This window comes from Cimex lectularius, unplaced genomic scaffold (assembly GCF_000648675.2).
Source record: "Cimex lectularius strain Harlan isolate CLEC.00 unplaced genomic scaffold, Clec_2.1 scaffold319, whole genome shotgun sequence".
Lineage (NCBI taxonomy): Eukaryota > Metazoa > Arthropoda > Insecta > Hemiptera > Cimicidae > Cimex > Cimex lectularius.
The window spans coordinates 190,609-216,012 of NW_019393047.1; the positions used below are offsets into that span (position 1 = coordinate 190,609).

The 25,404-nt window shown below is 34.3% G+C and overlaps 1 protein-coding gene across 4 annotated transcripts in view; it reads left to right on the plus strand.

The window, feature by feature from the left end:
- The window catches only part of LOC106669086 (octopamine receptor Oamb), a 228,653-nt gene that overhangs the window by 141,745 nt on the left and 61,504 nt on the right, over positions 1 to 25,404 (plus strand). For 2 of the 4 annotated variants that reach the window (XM_024229853.1, XM_014398353.2), the window contains one exon: positions 10,766 to 10,861. The exons of the other annotated variants lie outside the window; for them this stretch is intronic. In XM_024229853.1, coding sequence (XP_024085621.1) covers positions 10,837 to 10,861 — 25 coding nt within the window. In that variant the 5' untranslated portion in view covers positions 10,766 to 10,836. The remainder of the gene's footprint in view (positions 1 to 10,765; positions 10,862 to 25,404) is intronic. 4 annotated transcript variants of the gene reach the window in all.

A 25,404-nucleotide genomic window follows, 5' to 3' on the forward strand; every position in this document is an offset into this window, starting at 1 on the left:
TGGACTTATTGTACATGTGGGCATGTACGTTTTCTAAGGTGGATGTCACGTGCAGTCCCTTTTGCTCGTTTTGCTAGATGAGCCATCGAGTGCACTAATGTAATACGGTCTAGGCGATGTTGGGTTGCTTTTGCTGCAGGGAGGGTCAGACGGTTTGCGGTGTCATTCTAGAAATTAAATTATTAAAAGAAATACAGCATGCGTAAAAAGTGGAACAAAATATTTCTTTTGGAATCCCTTTAGATTCTGTTGTTCTTAACTTAAACCCAATAAGCAACTGTTCAATAACATACTTCACTGTTATGATGTCTTTAACAACTAAAATGGCATGACTTCAACAGCGTAATTTTGAAAAAAAAAAAGGATAATTGCAACACAAGTAAGGGAAATATTTCTATGACTATAAAATGTTTGGTAAAATACATTACAGAAAATCTATGAAAGTTCGAGTAAGAGAATTGGCAAATTGTATGTAAATACATTAAAATTCCTACAGATTACAGACGTTTTCTAGTTTCATGATTTAATTATCAGTTTAATGTTAATTTAATAATGTGTGATGTTTAGTGACCGTTAGTTAGGTTAAAAAATAACGATTATATGGGGATCGTGAGATGCGGTCTTGTGTGACGTAGGTTTTAGAAAAACATTTTCTTTATCGTGCCAACGTTTTGGCCTTTATTGAGATCATCTTCAGGGCTCAAAGTGTTTCTTTTCCGTGTAGATATGTCATTCTTCTGTGTCGTGTGCTCTCAACACTCAACACCTGTACACTCTCAACACGACTCACAAGAATACATATATACACGGAAAACAAACTCTTTGAGCCCTGAAGATGATCTCAATAAAGTACAAAATGTTGGCACGACGAAGAAAATGTTTTTCTAAAACCAACCTCATACCAGACCGCATCTCACAATCTCCATATAATTATTTAATAATATTATTATTACATAAGGACCATAACCCAGGCAGAAGGTCGAAAAACCATGTTTTAGAATCTATTTTTTATTAATTGAATTTTGACAAGTTATTTTTTATTTATAAATAAATGATTATTTGGAGATCGTGAGGTGCGGTCTGGTGTGACGTTTAAAAATATTTTCTTTAACGTGGAAACGTTTCGATCTTTATTGAGATCATCTTCAGGACCTGAGATTTATAAACATTGTTTAAATTTCAAAAATACATGTAGGATGTGAAAAAAATGAATTTATACAATGCTACAAATTTTAGATTCATTCAATTTATAAATAAAGCTTTTTCCTATGTATTTATCTTATTGAATAATATTAAAATGGATATGTTATTAGGCTAGATAGAAGAAATTGTTTTTGCGTCATTTATTTCACGTTGCTGGGGAGTGTATATTGGTTTAGGTAAGGAATGTTTAGATTAGGCAGGGTTAGTGACAGGTTAGATTAGGTTATGTAAGGTTAGGTACGGATCAGATTATAAATTCATGATTTAATGTTTGAATAGTTGAATTTCTATAGTAAAACGTGTCTTATTTCAAAGGTTTTTATTTGAGAAAATAAAGGAAGATTATCCAGCATACAATTTTCAGGGAGTTAACCACGGTTTTGTTTTGTCGTTACGGTTAATAAGATCTGAAATTCTATTCTCCACACACTGTTTAAACATTTACTTAAGCTTTAAGACAACTATGAGAATAGATACTCGATTTCCATTTAGCACAGAACGTCATGAATAATAATGGAGAGAAATTCGCAGTGGTAATTCCATAATCGAATTAGCCTGTCAGTCGTCAGACAAGCGTGTATCGGGCACCCTCATGCGATAATCCGTACGATTGTTATGCCTCGCCCGTGACTGTTTTCCGAAGCTTATTAAGATCCCTCGTGGGACGTGTGTAGACGTTAGTGTGGAGGTTGAAAGCGTCTTGATTAAAGCTCTCGTAATTATGATAATTATCTGGATGAATAATACGGTGAAGAGCAAAGCGATCAATGTTTGTTACAGTCGATTGTTACATGAAACGTTGGATTTGGTCAGCATGTGAAAATCTTATCAGTAAAACGCAAAGTTATTATACAACTGACAAATTAAGACGTAATAAATCTCAGCCATTTTGTCGTGAAGGAACGGAGAAGACCAGACGATAGCTAGGACGACAAGGGTGTTATAACGAACAAATCATCATCCATCGGTTTTTTTGACATCTTGGAGACCGACCTACGCATAAATCCAATCTGACTGTGCTATTGACACTTGTGTTATTGGTTCTCGTTTATCTCATCTAAACGGTTATCTATTGCATAATATTGTGTTTTAAGGATATCTTAATAAAAAAAGGAAATGTGTAAAGATAATAAATGTTTGATAACGGTCACGGTCCAACGATGAGCCGCTCATACTTATGTGCCACGTTGTTTTATAAAATCTTTGTATTTTTAAAAATATAAATATTTACTGCTATCTGTTCTTGCTTGATTCATAGTGGGTGTACTGGTTACTAATGATAATGCGAACTTTTTTGTTGTTTTTCTTATCATTGCTATGCTTTAACAAACCGGCTTATTTTTAACTTAACATTTTGCATTAAGGTTTGCGTTATTCATCTTGTCTTTACGTAATTTTCTCGCATATTTTCTAATCTAGAAGAGGGGAAGTGGTAGGACATATAAATTAAAGCCGTAAAATTAATTAAGGAAATTGATAACTTATAAATTAAACCTACAACTATTCAAAAATAGAAAAGTTATGAAAATTAAAAAATCAACTATTGACATTTGAATATACTTAAACGTATTATAACAAGAAAACAATCATACAAATCAAGAACTCACATCAGACTAATTCCGTGGCAGACCACACCGGAACAAAGACAAAAACAGATTGCAAGTAGACCTGTAACCATCGAACAGTAGAAAACAGATAAAACAAAATATTACGCAATTTTAGTAATAAATATAAATAAATAATAGTACTACAATAACAAATAGTAATACAATAAATAAATCTGTAATTTATTGTAACTAATGGTATAAATATTACAATAAACTAGCTACCCACTGGTGACACACCGTCTCTCACACACACACAAAAAAAATCATCGCTGAAGCAAATCCCTAGACCATAGATTCTCCAGCCGATGTGGAGGATTTCCAGGTACGGTTAGTGAGGAAAGCTGTTGAACGGGTGGGTTTAGGTGTACAGAAATTAGTTATTTCTGATAACGTATTTTTACAAGGTCGTGAACGAATGGAACGTGGAAGTCAGTGTGAATGGTTTTATTGGACACGTAGAAGGGAGCATTAAGGAAATATGATTTCTCCTCCCAGTGTAATGCTGTGAATATGTTGTTTCCAGGTATCAAGTGATATACCTAAGTAACGGACTGCTTCGGTTTTAGCGATTGCTTCGCCTTTGAGATAAATAGCATGGAGTGGTTTTATAGGTACGCTTTGACCCTTCTGGAATCATGATGATTCTCCATTGCACCATTTTTCTATTAGGGCGCAATAGTTTTGTAGTTCAATGACTGGCTCATCAGCAGAAACTTAGAACCTCCAATTCATCAGCTACTTTGGCTAATGTTTTTTGTTGTTTTTGTGGGAGGTCAGATGTTAACGAGCACAGGGGGCCAAGAACTCTTCCCTGTAGTACTCTTGTTTTTATTGCTTGACTTTTAGAATAACTGTATTCGCATTTGACTGAGAACGTCCTTTCTCCTAATTCGACGTATCAGGCAAATATGGCTTTACTTTTTAAAGTAGACCTTGTCCAGGGCCTTTTCCAAGAGTACACACCGAGGTATTCAAACCTCATAACTTAATATGAATATCGAACTATATAACATAACTTAATTGATATTGAACACAATAAATTTATAACAGATTCACTTATGACACCTACACCTCTAGATCTACCACCTAAACCAATAACCCCAAAACAAGTATCACAAGAAATACATTTTCTTAAAAAATCAACTGGTCATGATTTGATAACAGCTGAAGTTCTTCAAGAACTTCCCAGAAAAACCGTCGTCTTTGTGTCTTATTTATTTAACGCCATTTTGAGAACTACACATTTTCCCATACAATGGAAACTTTCTTACATTAAAATGATCCCAAAGCCCCATAAAAATTTAAGCTCCCTTCGTCTTATCGTCCTTTTAGTTTCTTACTTGTTCCTTCAAAATTATTGGAAAAATTAATTTACAAAAGAATGATCTCTAAAGTTACTTCAGACAACATATTACCAGACCATCAATTTTGCTTTTGAACCGATCATTCCAGTGCTCATGAACTACAAAGGGTTACAAATTTCATTACTTCATGTCTCGAACAGAAACTATACGCGACTGGACTGTTTCTAGATGTTTATCAGGCCTTGGCGAAAGTATGGCATGAGGAATTATTACACAAATTACAATTAGTATTACCCCTGGGCTATTATCTGATTATACAAGGTTGATCCCTTAAGGAGAGATGTCTCACAGTAAACCATGGCACGGAGACTTCTGAGATGGAAGAAGTGGTTGTAGGTGTGCCACAAGGGTACTCGCTCCGCTGTTGTACACAATTTTTACTTCTGATATGCCCATAAATGAGAAGGCACTTACAGCCATATACGGAGATGACACCGCCATATTAACAATTCATCCCTCTTCAACACAACCTCACTTATGTTACAAAACGTACCAACTGTTGAAGAATGGAGCAATATCCGGAAATACAATTTAACTCTCCAAAGTCACAACATCATCAGCTTTACACTCCTTCGTTAGACTTGTCCTAGCATATACATATACATGAACCTGTTCCTCATTCCGACAAAGTTAACTATTTAGGGCTTATATTTTATAGATGATTAACTTGGAATCGACAATTAAGATTACAAAAAAGACACTCAACAAACGATTTTTTTTTTAGCTTTACTGGATAAGTATCAGTCATAGGGTTCTCTTCTTCAGAGGAGATGTGGACAGGAGTCGTAGACCCAATCGGAATGGATAGATTGTTATCGAGTTGTTTGATTTTTGCTAAGAAGTCCCACAGATGGCATGGTTCGATCTTAGTCTATTTATGATGGTGCACTCTCGTTTGGACATCTGGGCATTATGAAACCACGGCTTGTCTTTTATGTTGGGGTGGATAGATGCGAAAACGGCCCCAGTGTTAACGTTTCTGTTATATCCTTCCTTTTTCTTTTACTTTTTGATTTAATGCTATTTTTAGCGTCCTGCAGGAGTACAGGAGCTGAAAGCGCTTCGCCAACATTAATCGCCCGTCTCGCCGGTCCATCCACCAAAACGTATCCCTTAATCCCTGAATGTCCGTGAACCCAGAGGAAGCGAATATTGACACTCTTTATTTCTTTAAGCTTCTTGCATGAATACAAACGATTTAAAATGCTTTATTATCATCAACCGAAAATCAAAATTACGATTAAAATCCAAACTTTCGATATATACTTACGTACTCAAATCTATTTGGATGTACGGGTGCCAAGCATACGGATCGGCCAAATATTCCATTATTCAAAAATTAAAAAGTTTTCAATTCAAAATTTTAAGACTAACTATTTCTGCCCTCTTTTTTACGAAAACACACATCACAATGATTTTCACATTCCAATAGTTTTTTCATCCATCAAAACGCATTACAGACACATTTTCATACTAAATTACAAAATCATGCTAACACACATATACAATTAGTCCATTCCCTACAATTACCACGTCTGAAAGAACGAATACGTCTGAAAAGAATATGGATAAGAGACCTATGAAATGATTAATATCATTTTATTCAACTAGAGCGGCTGCCAATGTCCTTTCTCTACAACGCCCATAATGCCGCAAACATAATTTTTTTGTATTTTTTTACGAGTGTTCGCAAGAACAAAGGTCATATCAACCCACGGGGTCCCGGTGTTTTTGAAAAAAAAGCCCATTTGTAAGTATGTCGGTTTCGAATGCAGGGCCGCTGGATTCAAACCCGGGATCTTTACCTTACAGTAAAGAAGAGCGCCATGACAACGCCTAAACCGTTGCGGTCACCGACGCCCTCCTCCACAAGCATAAATTGAAATCCAATCTGCTGGTTGTATATAATACATGTAGATAAAAATAAATGAAGTAAAAAACAACAACTGCTGCAATGTGGTTGTTTAACAATTCTGTACATAGTTTATCTTTTAATTGAAATATCGGTTAATTAAACCTTTTGTTGAATTATTTAGAAATCGTGAGATGCGGTCTGGTGTGATGTAGGTTTCAGAAAAACATTTTCTTTATCGTGCCAACGTTTCGATCTTTATTGAGATCATCTTCAGGGCCTGGGATTTACAAACATTGTTTAAATTTAACAAATACATGTAGAATGTGGAACAAAGAGAATTTATACAATGCAAAATATATTTTTTATATTCAATCAAAGTATTTCTACACACTCAAAGTGTTTGTCTTCTGTGTAATTATGCCATTCTTGAATGTCGTGTTGAGAGTGCCATTGAGATATTGCTGTTTTATGTTTATGTACGTTGGATTGTTCAATCCTAACAAAAGGTTGTAGGGAGGCCGTGTCGCGTCTTCTTTGTGCATATCTTAAATTGAAATGTCCTGTCGGACCAATTAGCGTACCGGGTTGGATCTTGGAACATCGGACTTCAATAAAACTTAATTTAGGCAAAATACATTTTCACGTTTTGGCGTCGATGCCTGAATAAAAAATAACGGCGGACAAAAGATGCTGGAGTGTACACCAGGACCCTGGACCTCGAAAGTGGAGGGTAATGGCTTACGATTAATAAAAAAGATCCTGCCGACGAATTATGGCACTCTTTAATTTTCGCTTTTTCACCGAGCACTCCAAGAGAAAAACTGTTGAATAAAACAGACGCCGTTGCGGATTCTGGAGATGGGTGAGCCATTAACTTACTTAATCTGTTCAAATTTAATTTCGTTTAATGGAACTTTTCAGAAGTCTATTAATAAAAAACTCGACGTGCTTTCAATTTGTGTAATAATAAATTAAATTTACCTCCAATATTCATAAAGCATAATTTAAATCAACCAGATAACTTTAACATGACAAAATATTAAAGGGTTAATGCAAAACTTTTACCTTCAGTTCACCTTTGCATCCTCGTGGTTGACAAATACAAATCTCGTGTCAATTTCTTTAAACAAAGCATTTAAAAAAATAAAAAAGAAAAGCAATCGGTAAGTTTTATGAAAAAAAAGAAAAATGATTTTTACAGCATGATATTTTTAATTGGGATTGTATCGATGATAGTAGAATAGTTTGTCAATTCTCTGAGTTTGTCATTTGCTAGAAATGTTTGTGAAAAGGTTTGCTAATTGAAAACGTTTTTAGTAAAAATAGAGGGAAAATTCATTTTCCGAGCCGAAAGGGGAAAGAGCTTTTCTGCACGTTCGTCGACATCCGTTGCGATTACGTTCCACAAGAAATTCAGTTGGACGAAGTTCCCTCCTTTGGTATTATTGCTGTATTAACCAACCCTTTTGTGCTCAACTAGATTATAAACGGGTCAAACTTTGTGGGCTTCTTTCGGATATTTTGACAATTGGCACATTTTCCTTTTAGATGGTTTAAAAAAAAGAAGCGTCATTTGTCTTTTTATCTGAAAACACTTATTATCCAGAATACTGGATAAGAATTTTAAAGTAAACTCAGTATAAACAAATGTTTTTATTTATTTTTATTTTTTATTTGCAGTAATTACAACTGTGATAATCTGTACGCATGTAGTTATCGGCCAACAGTTGTTAATTCTGGACGTAGATCAGGGATGTGGTCCAATGTTCATGGAATTATAACTACGTACCTTCTATTTGGTAACAAGTAACACTGTGAAAGGAAATGTTGCATCCAGATAAAAAAAGAGTTGAGAAACTACCCATTGGCAGTACTACTATGCTACATGGCACAGTCTTACTACAACAATGATCATTTCTTTATCAAGATGTCTCTATTTAAGAAATTTAAGAACTAGAGTCACTGGATGTGAGTTTCTGAATTTGAGGATTTATGGTGGTTGGGAGGATTGTGTGAAAGGTGCAGTAATTTGGAGCGCATTACATCTCGGATAAGAGGAATATTTATATCAGTATGAGTTTCCATGAACACATAAAAAGAAGTATCAAGGATTTTCCTTATGATTGGGCCGTTTGGTTGCGCCGGTTTCAATAAGTAGATATAAAGCAGCCAAAATTTGAGAGGTAAATCAGAGAGTTTATCAAGGCGTCGTGAAAAAATTTCGTGTCACAACTTCATGACGTTTTAGTCGCATGTGGTGATTCCACGTCAGACATTTGTCGATGCACAGTCCTAGGTAAGGCAAATTTGGCATTTGGGAACGGGATATTTTATTGAAGATTAATGAAGTCAATTATTAGTAGGCTGTTTTTGAGTAGAGTGAAGGTTTTGTGAGTTAAATTGTGTATTTCTTTTTTCAAAAATTCTAGTAGTTTGAGATTTTATTGAATGTTTTGAGTTGAAAAGAAAGGAATGAATTGAGAAGATCGTTGTATCGTCCGTAAATGTCAGGGTTTGATGATGGGAAGAGATTTCAGCTGTACACCTGATATGTGTAGTGTCCACAATGCTACCCTGACATATCCCAACAAGAATAAGGTAGTTTTGAGAGGACGCCTTCACTTCAATGACTCGGACGGTGGTCAGTGTGGTAGCTGCTAAAGATTGGATTGTATGTTGAGGGAAGGACGTTCTTGTGCACAAACAAGACGTCGGGGTGCCAAACGCGATCTAAACCCTGGAGCAGATCAAGAAAATCCCCCGAACAATGTCCCCTCACCTAAGTCCTAAAAACAAGGGAAAAAACCTGTTTCATTGATGAACTGCTGTGTGGGAGCAGGGAAAACCAAACTGATGGTTTGGTATGACATTTGGGAATTAGGGATTGCGTGGGGAATTTATTTTAATATAAACCGTTCATGAAATTTCTATAGAATCAGTAACAGACTGATGGGCTTGTAGGATAAAGGATTGTTTCCAGGATACAGGGAAATAAATTAAACGATCTAAAAACGTTCATTTCACTACAGTTTCCAGGCTAAGGCGAGTTGCTTTAGTAAAGAAGGCTCAAGTTATTGCACCACAGCCTTTAATTACGTTAAACCTTCACATGACTACTACTTTAATGCTTAATTTTTTTTAATTTAATTTATTTATTTGTTACCTATACAGAATTGTATACCTATACAAATATGTACACATGCATGAAATATCACACAGCACAACACTAGCACTAATGCCAGCACTGCACCGGTAGGACACATGCTTTGAGGAGCCAGCCATTGCTGGCACTCACTTTATATGATTAGGGATCAAGGAGGTCCCGAGGCCATCGTCGGTTGAGGCGTCGTGGTGGGTTGTCAGGATGGGAATGAGTGGATAGGGCTCGAGCCGTATGGTTAGGATGGTTTGAAAGGTTGGTATGGAANCAGGTCTAACGCATTTTTTATTATCTAAATATCCGTAATACAGTCTAATAATAACTAAATAAAGAACTAAATATTTTATCAGCAAAATTTCCCGATATACGCTCAACTAGATTAATGGTAAATAAATTGTAGAATTTAAATAAAATTTCACAACTAAGCTCAAGATTTCACAAATCCTTTTGATCAAAATACAAAATTGGCAAATCTTGGTTGTATAAGAATTAGTTTTTTCTGGAATACCTTGAGGTCTAACGAGTTTTTAGTAACTTAATTTTCATAATAATATCTAATAATACAAAATAAATATTTCATTACCTAAATTTTTTGAAATATGCTCATTTTACTTAAAGTTTCCAGGGAATGTCGCGTTTTGTTAGTAAATGACGCACAAGTCATCGCACTAACAAAGACTGTAGTTTATACGGTGTATGACTAGTTTAATGGTAAATAAGGTGAACAATTTAAATAAAATTTCACAACTACGCTCACACTTCAAACATCCTTTTTTGATCAAAATAAATTAATGGCAAATCTTGGTTGAATAAGAATGAACTTTTTCTGAATGGTAGCAGGTCTAACGCATTTTTTATTATCTAAATATCCGTAATACAGTCTAATAATAACTAAATAAAGAACTAAATATTTTATCAGCAAAATTTCCCGATACGCTCATTTTATCAAAATTTTCCGGGCAACGTCGCGTTTTGTTAGTGAATGATGCACAAGTCATCGCACCAATAAAGACTGTATTTTATACGTGAAACTGTTACAACTAGTTTAATGGTAAATAAAGTGTACAATTTAAATAAAATTTCACAACTACGCTCAACATTTCAAACATCCTTTGATCAAAATAAAAAATTGGCAAATCTTGGTTGTATAAAAATTAGTTTTTTGTGGAATACCTTGAGGTCTAACGAGTTTTTAGTATCCCAATTTTCATAATAATATATAATAATACATAGTAAATATTTCATTAGGTAAATGGTTAGAAATATGCACATTTTACTCAAAGTTTCCAGGGAGTGTCGTGTTTTTGTAGTAAAGGGGACTCAAGTCATGGGTAGAGATGGTCGGTGCAATCCATTTCACCAACAAACACATAATTATTTTCTTTAGAATAAATTTAAACTCGTTTTTCGATCGCTCAGCCTCGCTTTGTTTTGTAGTTGAGATATGTTTTGGTATCTGTTGTTCCCCTTCAGTAGTTGGTCTGTACGTTGTACTGTTAGCCAAATCCATTTTTTAATATTGTAATATGCTATTGTAAATTGTGAAGGAATATGAAGGCATTATCTTTGTTCACAGACCAACCAATGAAGGTGGCGTAAGGCTGAAACACGTCTGACGACGAAACCAGCGAGACTAGTAATACCATCATGATCGGAGACGATCAAGCCACAGGTTAATCCCTCCGTAGAAAAATAAAATATCTATATTCACATTATTATGAAAGTTATTTTTTATTTTCTCTGTTAAAAAGATCCAACTCATAAATATTTTAAACTTTTCGAGCTGGTTGTTCGTACTTATCGTATTTGGAGGATTAGATCGGATTATGGTACGGAGTTGATTGGAATTAGAATAACCGTCTTTCTCTTTATTCTTTTACTTGTACGGGAGGGTGAGTTTGTTCAACTTAAACAGAACCGCCTACGATTTTGATAAACATTTCGTTAAAACGGAGCGAACAGTTTTTTTTTCACTTCAAAAGGGCCGAGACAGGGGGAGGCGGAGTGGAAATGCCATCTCTAATAACTCTCAGACGGATTTTCCACCTTTGTAGAAAACATTTACTTTTCAACCGTGTCTTCAGCGTTAAGCCGGCCAAGTTTTAAAACTCAGCCCGAGATATCTGTCATGGAATTTTCGACGACTCGCACGGAAGTCCCCGGAATCCTCAGGGCAAAGTTTGACCCAACTTCGTCTTCGAGGCGGTTTGAAAACTAGTGCAGGTGGTGAAACCCGCCTGTCATATACTACTTAAAACGAAATCCCCCGAAACCGCGTGAGATTTATGTTATTCGAAAGTTCCCAGTTTAAATTCAGCTCTTTTACTTGAAACTTAAATTGAAATCGTCGCAATGACTTTTTTCATCCTTGTAGCAAAAAACGTTTATCGAGCCCACTCGAGACCGGATCGCAAAGAGTTTAATGAAGAACAAAGCTATTCGAGAATTGTCTCCCCAATTATGCAAACATAAGACACCAATAGTTCACACTAATGACTCTGTAACTCTTTGTTAAACCTGGGATAATTGTGTTCAAAATTCCCTTTTCTACGACTTACTAGCATTAAAGCGTAAACATTTATTTCAAGTTCAAGAACCATCCTACGACATTTATAACCTTTAATGAAACCCCCCCCCCACGTAAATCTTGTTGTATTTTGCACTAGTGCTCTTGTAGTAAAACTCTGCGGTGATCTTAAAACTGAAACATACTGGTCTTTCGGGAGTCGATACTATCCAGATGTTGTAAAACCTGTTTCAGTAAATAACCTTAGAAGCTTTTTACGGCTTTAAAGGGCCTCCATTTCTTTTTTCTTTCGTATAGCACCCTTGGGGGCCAGTTCGCAAATAGTCTTGACGTTATTTCTTCCTGACAGAAAAGGTTTTCCTGCTTAATGCGCTATGTGACATAATAAAACGCCGTTGACGTTCTGTGGGGTACTCTTAACACTTTAATAATACGTCGTCTTTTCAATCGGATTTATTGACACAAAGGAACGGTTCAGACTAAAGTGTTCTCGAGCACAAACCTATATATTATGTAATCTTGTGCGGTATATTATTACTATTATTATTTTGACTTATCACTTGAAAGTTTTATTATACAATCATCGAAATAAAATGATTTCCTCATAAGTCTAATGAAGTTAAATCTCATAAGTTCTAATTTTGAAAAAAAAAATTGGATTTTTAGCCAAAACAAATCGTTCTCCTTTTGACTTTGCTGAAGAAGAATCAGAATTAGTTTCAGTTCATTAGTTTAATGCGGACAATAGAAGAGGACGGCTTTTTATTTTTATATCTGAATATATAAATATTCTTTTTATTAGGTCATTCACTTTTATTTTATCTTGATGTTTGCTTTTTATTTGAAGGTTTTGGGATTTTGTATGGGGTTTATTTGAATTCGGGGAACTTTACCCCGATATCGGTATGATAAGCTTATATATGTAAAATATTAAAAAATTAAAAATAATTAAAAGTTAATATTAACAACTAATTTAATTTTTTTTTTTTTTTTTTGGCGTTATGAACTATGCATATTAGCCATGTGACAAATTCGTATATATGTGTGTTCAAATTTGGGGGGTTATTGGGAAAAAAGGGCCAGGGGCAACGGTGGGAATCGAACCCACGACCGCGGCGTGAGAGTCTCTCATGCTAACCACTCGGCTACCGCGGTCCCCCGGATCGAGTGGTTAGTTTAGAAACTTTTGGAATCGGGAACAGATCAGTTGGCAAAAGAATGTTGAGGTCATTGTACCTTGGAAATTAATGACGTATAAGGAGTTTGACGAATTATAGGAGGACTTTTGATTGGATTGATTGGACTGAATGGTGGATGACTTGTTAGAACACCAGTTTACTCCGTACAACCAAAGTAGTCGCAGTAAAGCCTTAGTGTAGTTTGGTACAGATTTCGGTCCTAGAACTCTTCGTAGTTGTCCTAGTCTTCAGTTAAGTCAATTGATGAAATTGGTATCTCTTAAGTCTTCTGTGAGGATTCTACGTCAGTCTGCTGTGTAGGTATAGTCCTATGTTTTTGACCTGCTTGGACTTTCTTTGTTATCGATGTAGAGAGTAAGACAAGACTTTTTTTTAACGTGAACGTACAGAGTACATTGTTCTTCATTCAATCTTGTTCTCCACTTTTTGCACAAGTCTTCGATAAGCTCAAGGTATTTTTGAATGATTATTTCGAGATCGTGCGATGAAAAGATTTTAGAAAAACATTTTCTTTATCGTGCCAACGTTTCGATCTTTATTGAGATCATCTTCAGGGTTCAAAGTGTTTGTTTTCCGTGTACAATGTATTATTCTTATCTGTCGTGTTGAGAGTGCCTGACGTCGGGTAGCATCGGGTAGCGTCGCATAGCGTTGCATCGGGTAAGTGTGTTCTCGGCTTAAAGGATGAGACCAAGAGTGCTCCCTTCTGGGACGTCCGCTTGAATCTGTCTGACTCCCAAGACCTCGTTGCCGCAGCTCACTGTCAAGCAGCGATCGATTAATTAGGGTTTCTGGATAAAGTAATAAGGAATAGTTAGGAAACGTTTATAAAAATATATAAAGCATCCTCCGGTGTTAAGACCCTATCACAAGCCTGGCTACGTCTAGGAACACACCCAAGCTCTTTATTCTTTAGAGCGGAGGAGACGAAATGTTATTAGTTAATAAGTTAAGGGACGCTTGGATGTCCGATCTTATTTGAATGTTCTTTTGCCGATTATTGATACTCTGATCAGTCATGGCAATCATGGCCATCATTCATGGCAATCATTTTAATATTTTTATGTAAACATTTATTACTTTAAACTATTTTTTTCTGAATAGTTCTGAAGCTACACAACTCGAAATGTTTCATAAAATTGCATTTTTGACAAAGCTACATAAAACCAACGTCAATTATATCACATTCAAATGGAAGGCTTTGTTGAATGGCCAAGGTTTTATTAGGAATGATTAATTAGATTTGGATTTGGATCGCATCCAGCCATCCTAATTGGACGAACTAGCAGGCAAGGGCTATTTAACAACTACAAAAGAAATCAAATTGAATTTATATGCCTCAAGGATTTAAATAGTCACGGAAACATGCTTTTCGTTCCAGTATTGAATTTTTAAATAAAGCTTTTTTAGAATTTTGTAAAATCTACTTATCAATGCGTATTACCTCGGGAATCGATTTTACTGTATAGCTTCTGTCCGAAATGCTGCACATTATAGATAATGGTGGTTGCTCTGGCGATATCGGCGATCTTAGTGAGTTTACAATTAAAAGGGTAATGGAAAACGCATATTGTTATTTTGGGAAACAGCCTGAATATTTTAGCTAATCTATGTTTACATAACAGCTGATAATACACACACACACACACAAAAAGATTAGATAGACTGAATGGACGGTTATTTTTAGGCGTAGAACATCCAAATACTGTGCTAGTATTTTGGCGAAAACAGCTTTCCAATAAGTTAATCTGTCGATATGTCATCACGTAGGTTTAACAAATGAATAAAAGCGTCCAAAATAAAATATAACATAAATTTATTCCTTTTTGAAAGCTATTTTGTTTTTATTTTTATTTCTGTTGTTCAATATTTCACTGTTTTTTTGCATTAATGCTGAATTTTTAAGAAAATTGTCCCAACGTTCTAGGATATTTGTCCATTTTTTCGCCCGTAATGGAATAATTTACCAATGGAAAGTTATAACAGACATAATCAACGGTTTATTCAAATTAAGATTAAGCTCGCTGTATCTACATTATTGTTCCCATCAAGTTATAATTTTTTTTAAACATAGATGATTTGTACTTTATACTTCTTTCTTAAGCAATAAATGCAATAAGTGAAAGCCGAAACGAAAATATTAAAAATCATCACTGGAATCTTCTTTATGCAAACATTGATTGATACTTATACCATTTATTTGATAAGAAACATAATATGCGAGTTATCTTTTCATTAATTATATATATTTGGTTTTTAATAATTAAATGATATTTTTGTTTTATTAATACTATTTTAGAATATATATAAAAAAAGGTTAACTATATAAGATGCTAATACTAAAACTAAATTTCGAAGACATTTTTTTCTGTAAGATAACAAGGGTGTTGTGCATCGTCTTGTGGTTTGATTGAATTGTTAGTTGGTGCTTTCTAGTTTTGGGTTGATATTTTGGTATTGTACTGGGTGGTTTTAGATGGAAGTAGGTTGCTGATGATTAAGTGTTCAGTAAGTTGTAAGTCTAGGAGTTCTTTGTTCATATTTGTTTATGTACAGTGAACGGATTTATTCTTATTTGTTTCTTCTTCTTATATGACAAAGATATAGAATATCAAAGAGTGAGTATCAGATATCACGGTAGAAGTAAGGTAGAGTAAAAACGAAAATGGCACAGAGTGAAGAAGTTAGAGGAAAAAAGGAGAAAGAGAAAGAGAGAGAAGGAGAGAGAGAGAGAGAAAGAGAAAGAGAAAGAGAGAGAGAGAGAGAGTGAGAGAAAGAGAAAGAGAGAGCGAAAAAGAGAGAGAGAAGGAGAAAGAAAGAAAGTGAGAGAAAGAGAAAGAGAGAGAGTGAGAAAAAGAGAAAGAGAAAGAGAGAAAGTGAGAGAAAGAGAAAGAGAGAGAAAGAGAAAGAGAGAAAGTGAGAGAAAGAGAAAGAGAGAGAGAAAAAGAGAGAGAATGAGAGAAAGAGAAAGAAAGAGAGAGAGAAAGAAAGAGAAAGAGAAAGAGAGAGAGAGAGAAAGAGAGAGAGAGAGAGAGAGAGAGANTTGTTTATGTTGTCCTTTTTTTCGTTTTGAGAACGGGTTAATTATTTTTATTTATAACCCTTTTTTTTGAAGGTGGTGAAACAAATGTTTACATCTAACAAACCTATAAATAAGAAGAACGATTGTATTGTTAATACCACACCACGTTATAAATAAGGAATCAAAGATAAAAAAAAATGAATAAATTTTATAATTGCACAGACGGATTTTCACATCAACAATTCTCCATTCCTTTCTGGGGGAGGGTTTCCAGCCGAATATACCCGGCTTTCTGCCTCACCTGAAGAACAGTGGTTAATTCTACAAGATACTAAATCAACATTAGCTTCCGTAATAAGGTTTTTGTCGGTCGAAAGAAATTGGAAAGTTTCCCTCTTTTGTTGGATGTTTTGCTTTTGTTAGCATGTCCTTGAAGACTTTTTATCTTCGCTCCAACTTTTCCATAAAGTAAACAAAAAGATACTGGATATCCTGACCATTGTTTCACTTTATATTTTAACTTCATTTTATTATTCATATTATTAACTAAATTCGACTGTATTAAGGATTGGTGAGATTTGTTCTCAATATAAAATTTTAATTATCCTTTTGACTGTGACGTGTCCATGGATATTGTCTAATAATATATGATTGTATTATGAGTTGGTGTGTAAATTAAAACTTTAAGCTGATTATTTACCTAAAAATACTGCTAAATAAAAATTATAATTCGACTTACTTTCTTAGCATAGAAAAAAATTTATTCTTTCTTTCAAATTTTCTGTCCTACAACAGCAAATGGGTGTCAAACTAATTGGAAAATTTACATACCAAGAGCAATACATATTACGATTTCTGTTAGGAAAATTTACCCGGTCATCGTCCTTAGAAAAACGTTGTTATTATGTATCTTTTGACATTGGCATTGCCTATATCTCTCCTGCTTTGCAGTTTCACCACTTCCTCAGTTCTAGTTTGGCTTTCGGAAATGTGGCCGCGAAACTAAAAAGGTATGCTCGTTTGTTATAAGGTGACCTGGAACATATTGATATTGTTTATTACACGACAGGTAATGAGTACGTATATATTATGTTAGTACTGTTTGTCTTTTTTTTCTTCTCATCCGTTGGTTGAGTAACAATAAATTCAAATTGTTTTAATGTACTACTATTTCTGCCTTGTTTTTTAAAAACTATAATGGACTGCTTAATTTTTCTACATTTCACAGTAATCATTGCTTTTTTAAATTTTAAATTAAACATACATATACACTACATTATATAAAGACGATGTTTAAAAAAAATAAATAATGACAATTGACATAATATTCAAAAACGTAAAATAACTATTGAATGGTATTCCTTTTATAAAAAGGCCAGTAATATTATTACCATAAAACAATCTAAACGTGCCCAAAAAGAAAATTTAGTTAAATTTAAACTTAAATAATTCAAATGTTATAAATAGATATTATTTTAAAAGTACGGGAATGTCTTGAGCCCTTCATAATAATTAATTAATAATCACATTTCAGGTAGTCATAGAATAGATCAAATAATCATGTAACCTTTCCGTTTGAGAAAAAGGAACGTAGTCATGGAATTGAAAAAAAAAAAGAAAAAAAGAAAAGGAATGTAGTCTTCGAATTGGACAAACAGTAATAGTGTTAGAATGGGTGAAATAGGCATGTACGAATATGTATGTAATCTGAGAATTTGACAAATAAGAATGACGACATAGAATAGGCCAAATAATCATGTGAACCTAAAATTGGAAAAATAGAAAGGTAGCTATGGAATGAAACAAATGGGCATGTAGCCTTACAATCAGACAAAAAGTAATGTAGTCTTAGAATTGGACAGTTAGGGGAGTAGTCTCAGAATGGAAGAAATAAGAACACTGTCATGGCTTTGGAGAAATAGACTTGTAGGCATAGAATTGAACAAATAAGTATGTAGCCCTAGAACTAGACAAATTGTGACTAAATCCGGGAATTAGAGGATTTAGTCACAATTTGTCCAGTTCTAGGGCTACATACTTATTTGTTCAATTCAAAATTACAGATCAAATAATCATGTAACCCTACAGTTTGAGAAAAAGGAACGTAGCCATGGAATTGAAAAAAAAAGAAGGAATAAGTCTTTGAATTGGACAAAGAGTAATAGTCTTAGAATGGGAGAAATAGGCATGTAGGTCTAGATTTGGACGGATTTCTAGGAACATGTAACAGTAGAATTTGTCAAATAGGAATGTAATTTGAGAATTTGACGAATACGAATGACGACAAAGAATAGGCCAAATAATCATGGATCAATTGGAGAAATAGGAAGATAGCTATGGAATTGAACAAATGGGCATGTGGCCTTACGATCAGATGAAAAGTAATATCGTCTTAAAATGACAAATAGGCATGTGTCTCTAGATTGGGACATATAGACAGGTTGTTATAGCATTTGAAAAACAGGACTATAGTGATAGAAAGGGATAGAAATACATGTATCCTTTGAATTGGACGAACAGGAAAATAATCTTGGAATTGAAGAAATAAGTATGGAGTTCTAGAATTGTACGATAAATAACGGAATAAAGACTAGAATAAGAAATATAGAAGAAAATAAATATAATAAATATTTATATTATAAATATAAAAGGAATAAAGAAAGAACAGGAAATATAGAAATCCACTCATATGTAATAATTCAAAACAAGTCACGTAAACATAATTTCGAACCAGATATTCCCATCGTTATTTTTCTTCAATAATTAACTATAACACAAATATATCAAATACATTTCATAATCGGCTGTCAATACAAATTAAAATGATAAAACACATGTAACATGTGTCTGACTGCATTACATGGGTTTTTATAACTTTAGGTTAAAAATAAAATTACCTTGTAGGTTTGAAAATTACCTTGTATGAAATGTTAATTTGAAAATTATTTTTGCTAGCATTGAGAAAGCGCAAATGAAGGTTATATATTCTTTCGAAAGGGAAATATAATTTTGAACTTCTTGAACTTTGTTTACATTATTTCTAATATTGGATTTGAAGCTGAACCTACTTGGTTTTATTGTACGTGTAACTTTGTCGACTGCTATTTGATAAATAATTCTTGAAACATTTCAAAGGTAAAGGAGCTGTCAACAGCAATATTTCCTTTCAATGTAAATTGCAGGTGAAGAAGGACTTTCATCTGTTGGGATCTCTGAAATCGGATTTTTTCATTGGTTAAAACCAAGATTTAGTAGAATTAACAATGAACTTTTTAGCTAATTAATTATCCTTTGGAAGGGGGTTATTTCCAGTGATAAGCAGTATAATAACTTAAAACAATCTTTAATTACCATTTAGTTTAAGTAGAAATTTTAAATTATGGTTTTTCTCTCAGGTACGTGTGTTTGGCCGGGTATATCGTAAGGGCAATCTTTTAGAATTAAACTCCGCCAATCAAAATTCATAATTTATTACCCGTAAAATTGGGTTGGCCAGGAGGGGAAATTGAAGTGGTTCCGAGTCGGGAAAAATACCCTCGCTCAAGCTCAAAATATAACTGCAATAAGGTCTTCTTGCCCCTGCCAGTCCTCGAGGATTTTTCCACCTGAAAAATTCACAGTGGTCTCACGGAGAGGGCGGTGTCGAAAGAGGCGGGAGCCTCATCAGCACGAAACTCCCGGTGCTCCTTTTGTGTTTTTAATGGGATTTTAAGTGGTAGTTACCCCAGGCGCGGGAAGGGCTTTTATTGTGAAAAGTGCTGCCAGCGAGAATCTTATTCGCAGGGGCATCTTCAACTTTTGTTATTAATTCTACGATATAAGGATAGCCTCGGCACCACCAAAACAAATGGAGTTCCCATTAAATAAGCCTAAATTTAATTTTATGAAACGTACAACCTTTTTACAAAAAACTTTGATATTGATATTCTTTTCGTTTGTTACGTTTCAACATCTATATCACGTTAAAAGGATATTTTTTAAAACGCCTTACTCCCAAACAATGCAATAAAATATAAATTAAAACCTTAACTACATCTACCAATTAATGACTCAACAATTCAAATAATTGTAATAATAGCCAATAAACCTCATATACAATCACCCTAATTTAAATGTCATGAAAGAAACTTGAAAGTTTATACATACTTTTGTTGCGACGTTTTAATATACATATTTTCCACAATATTTTTTATTTTGGTCATTTTGTCATTTGCCATCCCAATAGAAAATATCCTATCCATTTAATAAGATATTATGAATATTTTAAATTTAAAACGTCAAATTATTGGAATTAACAACGAAACAAACTAAATGCTGTTTTTCAAACATTTTGTCATAACTTTGCCATTTTTTGCCTAATTTAAAATCCAATTTAAAATTATGAGAAGTTGAGAAAGCAAGATAAAAGAATAGCAGAGAAATAAATTGAGTGAAAAAGAGTGAAAGAAAGGAGATAGATAGAAAGAGAGATAGAGCATAAGAAGAAGAAAAATTGGTAATTACGTAATGTAAGTAAATTATACACAAATATATTACATGTTGAACATAATTCCAACTTGGATTATTTAGCTGTCCGACGACAGCTCGGGGTCCTTTAAATTTTTTATTTTTTTGTATGAAATTTTTGCCTCCATCTAGAGATGAAATATATTATGTTAATTTATAAATTTAACAGTTAGTATGTACACATGGTGTCCTTTCTAGATGGACCGGCTGAATTTCTCTGGAACCAATGACGCTATCAAAAAAAAAGTTTTTAATATTTTTTAGTCTACTTTCATTTTTTTAAAAAGAAAAATTAAACATGGTACCTCAGGCCCAGTTTAACTTCAAAATTTCAAATACGACCGTATAGGTCTCACCGGCAAAGAATTGTGTGCGGCGCATCCATCAACTTTTTGTCATAACTGTCATTTTTTAATTATTAATTTCTAAAAATTTAAATTAAAAAATTTAAAAACCAATTGCATAATTTTTTTAGGGTAAAAAACATTTTAAAATGATGTGTCAGAATGTATAGGGCGTAATTGAAATTTTGAGGTTGAACTGGGCCTGAGGCACACTGTATTTTTCTCCAAAAAAGATAAAAATTTGAAACTGAACTAAAAAATATTAAACACTTTTTTTAATACCTTCATTGGTTCAACAGAAATTCAGCCGGGCCGTCTAAGAAGACATTCTTCACACATTCATGTATACAACAAAAAATGTGTACGATTTTCTGCGAAAACCAGCTTGATGTGGGAGAGATAGAAAGAGAGTTATAGAGACGGTGATAGATAAAGATAGGGATAGAAAAAGATAGATAGAGAAAGATAGATACAGATATATCAGATATATATATATATATATATATATATATATAGAGAGAGAGAGAGAGAGAGAGAGAGAATTAGTACCATGTTGTACGATAGATATTTATGTAGGTAGACAAATTGGGAGATTGTTGGGAGTCAGAGAGAGAGAGAGTGTGTGTGTGTGTGNTTGTTTATGTTGTCCTTTTTTTCGTTTTGAGAACGGGTTAATTATTTTTATTTATAACCCTTTTTTTGAAGGTGGTGAAACAAATGTTTACATCTAGCAAACCTATAAATAATAAGAATGAGTATATTGATAATCTATATCAGCCAATATTTTATCGTCAGAGATTAACAGTGTATGACCTCTTCAAAATTTCAAATCCGACCCTATAAAGCATTGCATGCGTGGCATCCATAAACTTTTGCCATAACTTTGTCAATTTATTACCAATTTAAAATCCAATTGCACAATTGTTTTCAGCGTAAAAATTTCTTATCAAAAAAAGGTAAAAATTTGAAACTAGACTAAAAATATTAAATACTTTTTTTTTCTTTATAGCGTCATTGGTCTAACAGAAATTCAGCCGGGCCATCTAAAAAGGATACCCTGTACACATTCACATATAACACAAAGAATGTGTACTCTTTTCTGCAAACACTATATATATATATATATAAGTTAGTTAGTTAGTTAGTTAGTTTGTTTGTTTGTGTGTGTGTGTGGGGGGGGGAGGGGTGTGTGAGAGAGTGAGGGAGAGAGAGAGTATTAGCATAGTGTTCTTTTCTTTGTTTGTATTGACTTTTTTGGGAACGGGTTAATTATTTTTGTTTATTTTATTTATTTACTATTTTTATTTATTATCCTTTTTTTGGAGGTGGTGAAAGAAATGTTTATATCTAAAAAAGCGTACAAATAATAAGAATGAGTATATTGATAATTTTATCATCTCATTTTATATCATCATCAACGACCAGAGTACGTTTTAAATAAAGAATCAAAGATAAAAATTTTCATTCAAGTTTGCAGTTGCACAGACGGTTTTTCACCTCAACACTTCTCCAGTCCATGCATGAAAAAAAAAAAATTCTCCATTCCTTTCTGGGGTAGGGTTCCCAGCCGAATATACGCCCACTTTCTGCCACCCCTGGAGAGCAGTGTTTAATTCTACAAGATACTAAATTAACATTAGCTTCTGTAAAAAGATTTTTGCATACCATCACTTAGATCTAGTATTACTTAACGAACAACAGGATAAAAGAAATAGCCAATCAGCCTTTGGTCAAATACTAAGCATTGTAAACTTCGTACATTACAATATCTTTCCTTAAATGGATTATGTCTTAACTCTATTTTAATATTAAAAATAATATAACTTGAATAAAACCCAGAATTGCTTTAAATGTAAAAATGACAGTTGTTGCATAATTAGGGTAGGCAAAAGTGTGACAATATTCTCTGATCAAACATACAGTTTATGCAAATATATTAACCGATTATTGGAAAAAAGTGAATTTATACAATGTAAAATATATTTTTTATATTCAATCAAAATATTTCTACCTACTCAAAGTGTTTGTCTTTTGTGTAATTGTACCATTCTTGCGTGTCGTGTTGAAACTTTTTTCCACATCCTACATGTATTCGTTAAATTTAAACAATGTTTATAAATCCCAGGCGCTGAAGATGATCTCAATAAAGATCGAAACGATGGTACGATAAAGAAAATGTTTTTCTGAAACCTACATCACACCAGACCGGATCTCACGATTTCTGAAAAATTATCGACTAACGGTCACTACTCACCACACATTACATCAAATGTTGACGCTACTATCTTTAGTACCTTATTGGTGATTAATAAGCTTTTAGTCTGTGCAAAATCAGAAGGGTTTCTTCTTTTCGGATGGGTCTGGAAGTGGATTCCCTTTTTTTACATATTACTGCAAGCTCAACTGTATCCAGGGCAGGCACCCATTTTGCGCTTCACAAACCTGCAAAGAGACCCCAAAGCAAAGCCTAACATTTGAACTTGTTTCTCTTGCCATTTTGTCTGTAGTTTATTGGGTCTTCTGTTAGAACCATTAAGCAGTATTTATTTTCAAAATGAACAGTTTATTATTCTGCTGCTTTAGGATTTATTTATTAAGCTATTGGTTTTGTTGTTGTGATTGCAGAGAGGTTTCGTATATTTCAGTTAAAAATAATAAATAGTTTAAACAAAGTGAACAAATTAATTAATTTAAAAAAAATAAATAAAACAACAACAGCATAATGATCCAGAATAGTGAACTTTAAATTGGGTATCTACGAAATCATATATTTTTAGAGATATTTAATTTATGTTAGTGTGCGAAGATATTCGGCTATAGTGATATAGATTTTGCCCGCAGGAAGATTGGTCGGAAAAAGGTCTCAGGCAGACAGAAAAACCAAAAATCCGGTTTATTTCTTCTCTTTTATCCAGCTGGGATGGCGACAAAGGCTTGGAAGATAACACTGTCGAAAGCCACCCTCCACTCGAACTCAATTAAATTTCCCAGGCTTTATGAAGTCTGTGATGGTTTTTTTTCCTCAGCACAGGGGAAAATTAAACGGGGAATCGCCATAATCGAACGCAGCCAACGACAATCTTTTACGTTACAAGTGACAAATAAATATCGGTCCAAATGTTTTGTTTTCGAAGTGCTTTTGGCCAATATGCTGAATCAGATATGACGGTCGAAAGAACGAAAGTGAAAAGCCTACGAGTTTTAATCAATCTTTTGTTGATGTAACGAACAACATTGTCAATGAAACGTAAATCAGAGAAAAAAGGTTGAAATTGATTTTTTATACAATTGAATACTCTGCTCAGTTTTTATACCTGTACAGTCTTGTCTGACATGATATCAACAACAAAGCATTTAATTACTTTACATGAAAGTTACCAACAAAGGAGCGCCGTTATCCCGCTAACTCTCCCAAATGCCGGATATTCGTGGAAAACCATAAGCTGCGCTGGATAATATAGTATCAGTTCTAACTGTACTGTATTGATTATTTCAAATGTTTTCAGTGGAGTTTTGGAAAAGTAGTGGAAGGATGTATTTTAGGAAGATTTTCTTCATATCAGGTTTTCCCTTTGGTGTATAGTTTCGTTGTATTTACACGTCCCACTTCTCACTTAACTAAATTTTAAACAATTATTAATTAGAGGATTATACAACTTTGAAGTTTTAGAAATCATCAGATGGACATCGGGATGTAGAAAGCAGTCGAAGGAAATCCAGTGAGACCTGACTGGTCATAAGCGTTGAAGATCCATTTTTGGACTTTCCGTTTTGGACTTTCACCCCAAAGGGTTCACCCTCTGGGTCGATACATCAGGGGTGTTCTTCTGCAGTGGCTGGGTCGCTAGTAAACCCCCCTTCCAAGACAGATGCCCATGAAATCGTCGCTTCCCGACCAATGGGGTTAGGTTCCAACAGTGGCTGTCGACAGCTATGTTATTTCAGCCCCCAACGCATGCAAAATATAATCAGGCCTAGAACTAACTTCTGCACTGCAGTTGCACAAATATAAGTATGTTCCTACGATGCACTCATTCTAATTCGTCGGTGGAGTACTCGATATTAATCCATCGACCTACACACAATATCAATAATCTAAATTAGGGTCGATGAGGTACTTTTAAAAATATTCCGCCATCGGCCCTTGACACACACTGCTGAAGGGGCAATATTGTCGGTATATTTCACCACCAGCCTCCACCACTCACAATAATAAATACACGCACTCAAACAAAACATATAAGACCCGAGAACCCTTCTTTACTCCAATAGCATGCCCATGCACTGTCTGTAAGGAGCCAACAAGCTTCTATTATGTGGGACACATTGAACAAACTTTCTCCGTATAAGAGACATTGGCCTAGAAGCAGGTGCCCGTGTGTCAATCGCGTATGGCTTATTCTTAATCGGGTTAGGACGATTCCTCGTTTCCGGCTCAGGTTCTGGTGGGCCATCTACAGGCAAGAACATCTTAAACAACCCTTCCCTCTGACTCAGGCATCATTCTTTTATCATGTTCTTTACCGCTTAACTTCGCGATGGTCCGGTCGGGAGGATCAACCACCGTTTTTCCGAGGCGCTCCAGCTCGGTGTATTTTTTCTAGAAAAATCCATTAA